Source organism: Sprattus sprattus (assembly GCF_963457725.1).
Source record: "Sprattus sprattus genome assembly, chromosome: 10".
NCBI lineage: Eukaryota > Metazoa > Chordata > Actinopteri > Clupeiformes > Clupeidae > Sprattus > Sprattus sprattus.
Window position 1 is genome coordinate 5,627,833 of NC_137908.1, and position 430 is coordinate 5,628,262.

The window sequence follows — 430 nt, forward strand, 5'->3', positions numbered from 1 at the left end:
AGACGTCCTTGCTTTGGGCTTTGGTCAAAGTACAAAAACATGAGGTGAAATAAAAGTACAGCCTTCTGCTAATGTGCAGGAGCAGGTTTCATTCATTCATTCATTCATTCATTACAAAATGCTATGTAGCCGTGACACTATAGCACACTAAAATTCTAAAATTGTACATAAAAAACATTATGTAAAAAAAAAATTGAGTCAGACTATATTCCTACTCAAACAAGAGACAGTAATGTGGATGGAGAGTTCTTATCAAGCAATCATGATCAAAATTGTACATAAAAAACATTATGTAAAAGAAAATAGAATCCGACTATATTCCTACTTAAACACGAGACAGTAATGTGTATAGAGAGTTCTTATCAAGCAATCATGAGGTGAACAACTTCAGCACATCCAGTTCTTCAAGCTTGGCTTTGGCCACAGCCTC

At 34.9% G+C, this 430-nt stretch overlaps 1 protein-coding gene across 1 annotated transcript in view; it reads right to left on the reverse strand.

Annotated features, from left to right (window-relative positions):
• Positions 1-370: 370 nt before the first annotated feature.
• Positions 371-430, reverse strand: part of LOC308370893 (single-strand selective monofunctional uracil DNA glycosylase-like) — a gene marked incomplete at both ends in the record, with an annotated part of 1,384 nt that continues 1,324 nt past the window's right edge. Inside the window, one exon of the mRNA XM_080845626.1 lies at positions 371-430. This exon is cut by the window's right edge and continues 468 nt beyond it. Coding sequence (XP_080701752.1) covers positions 371-430 — 60 coding nt within the window.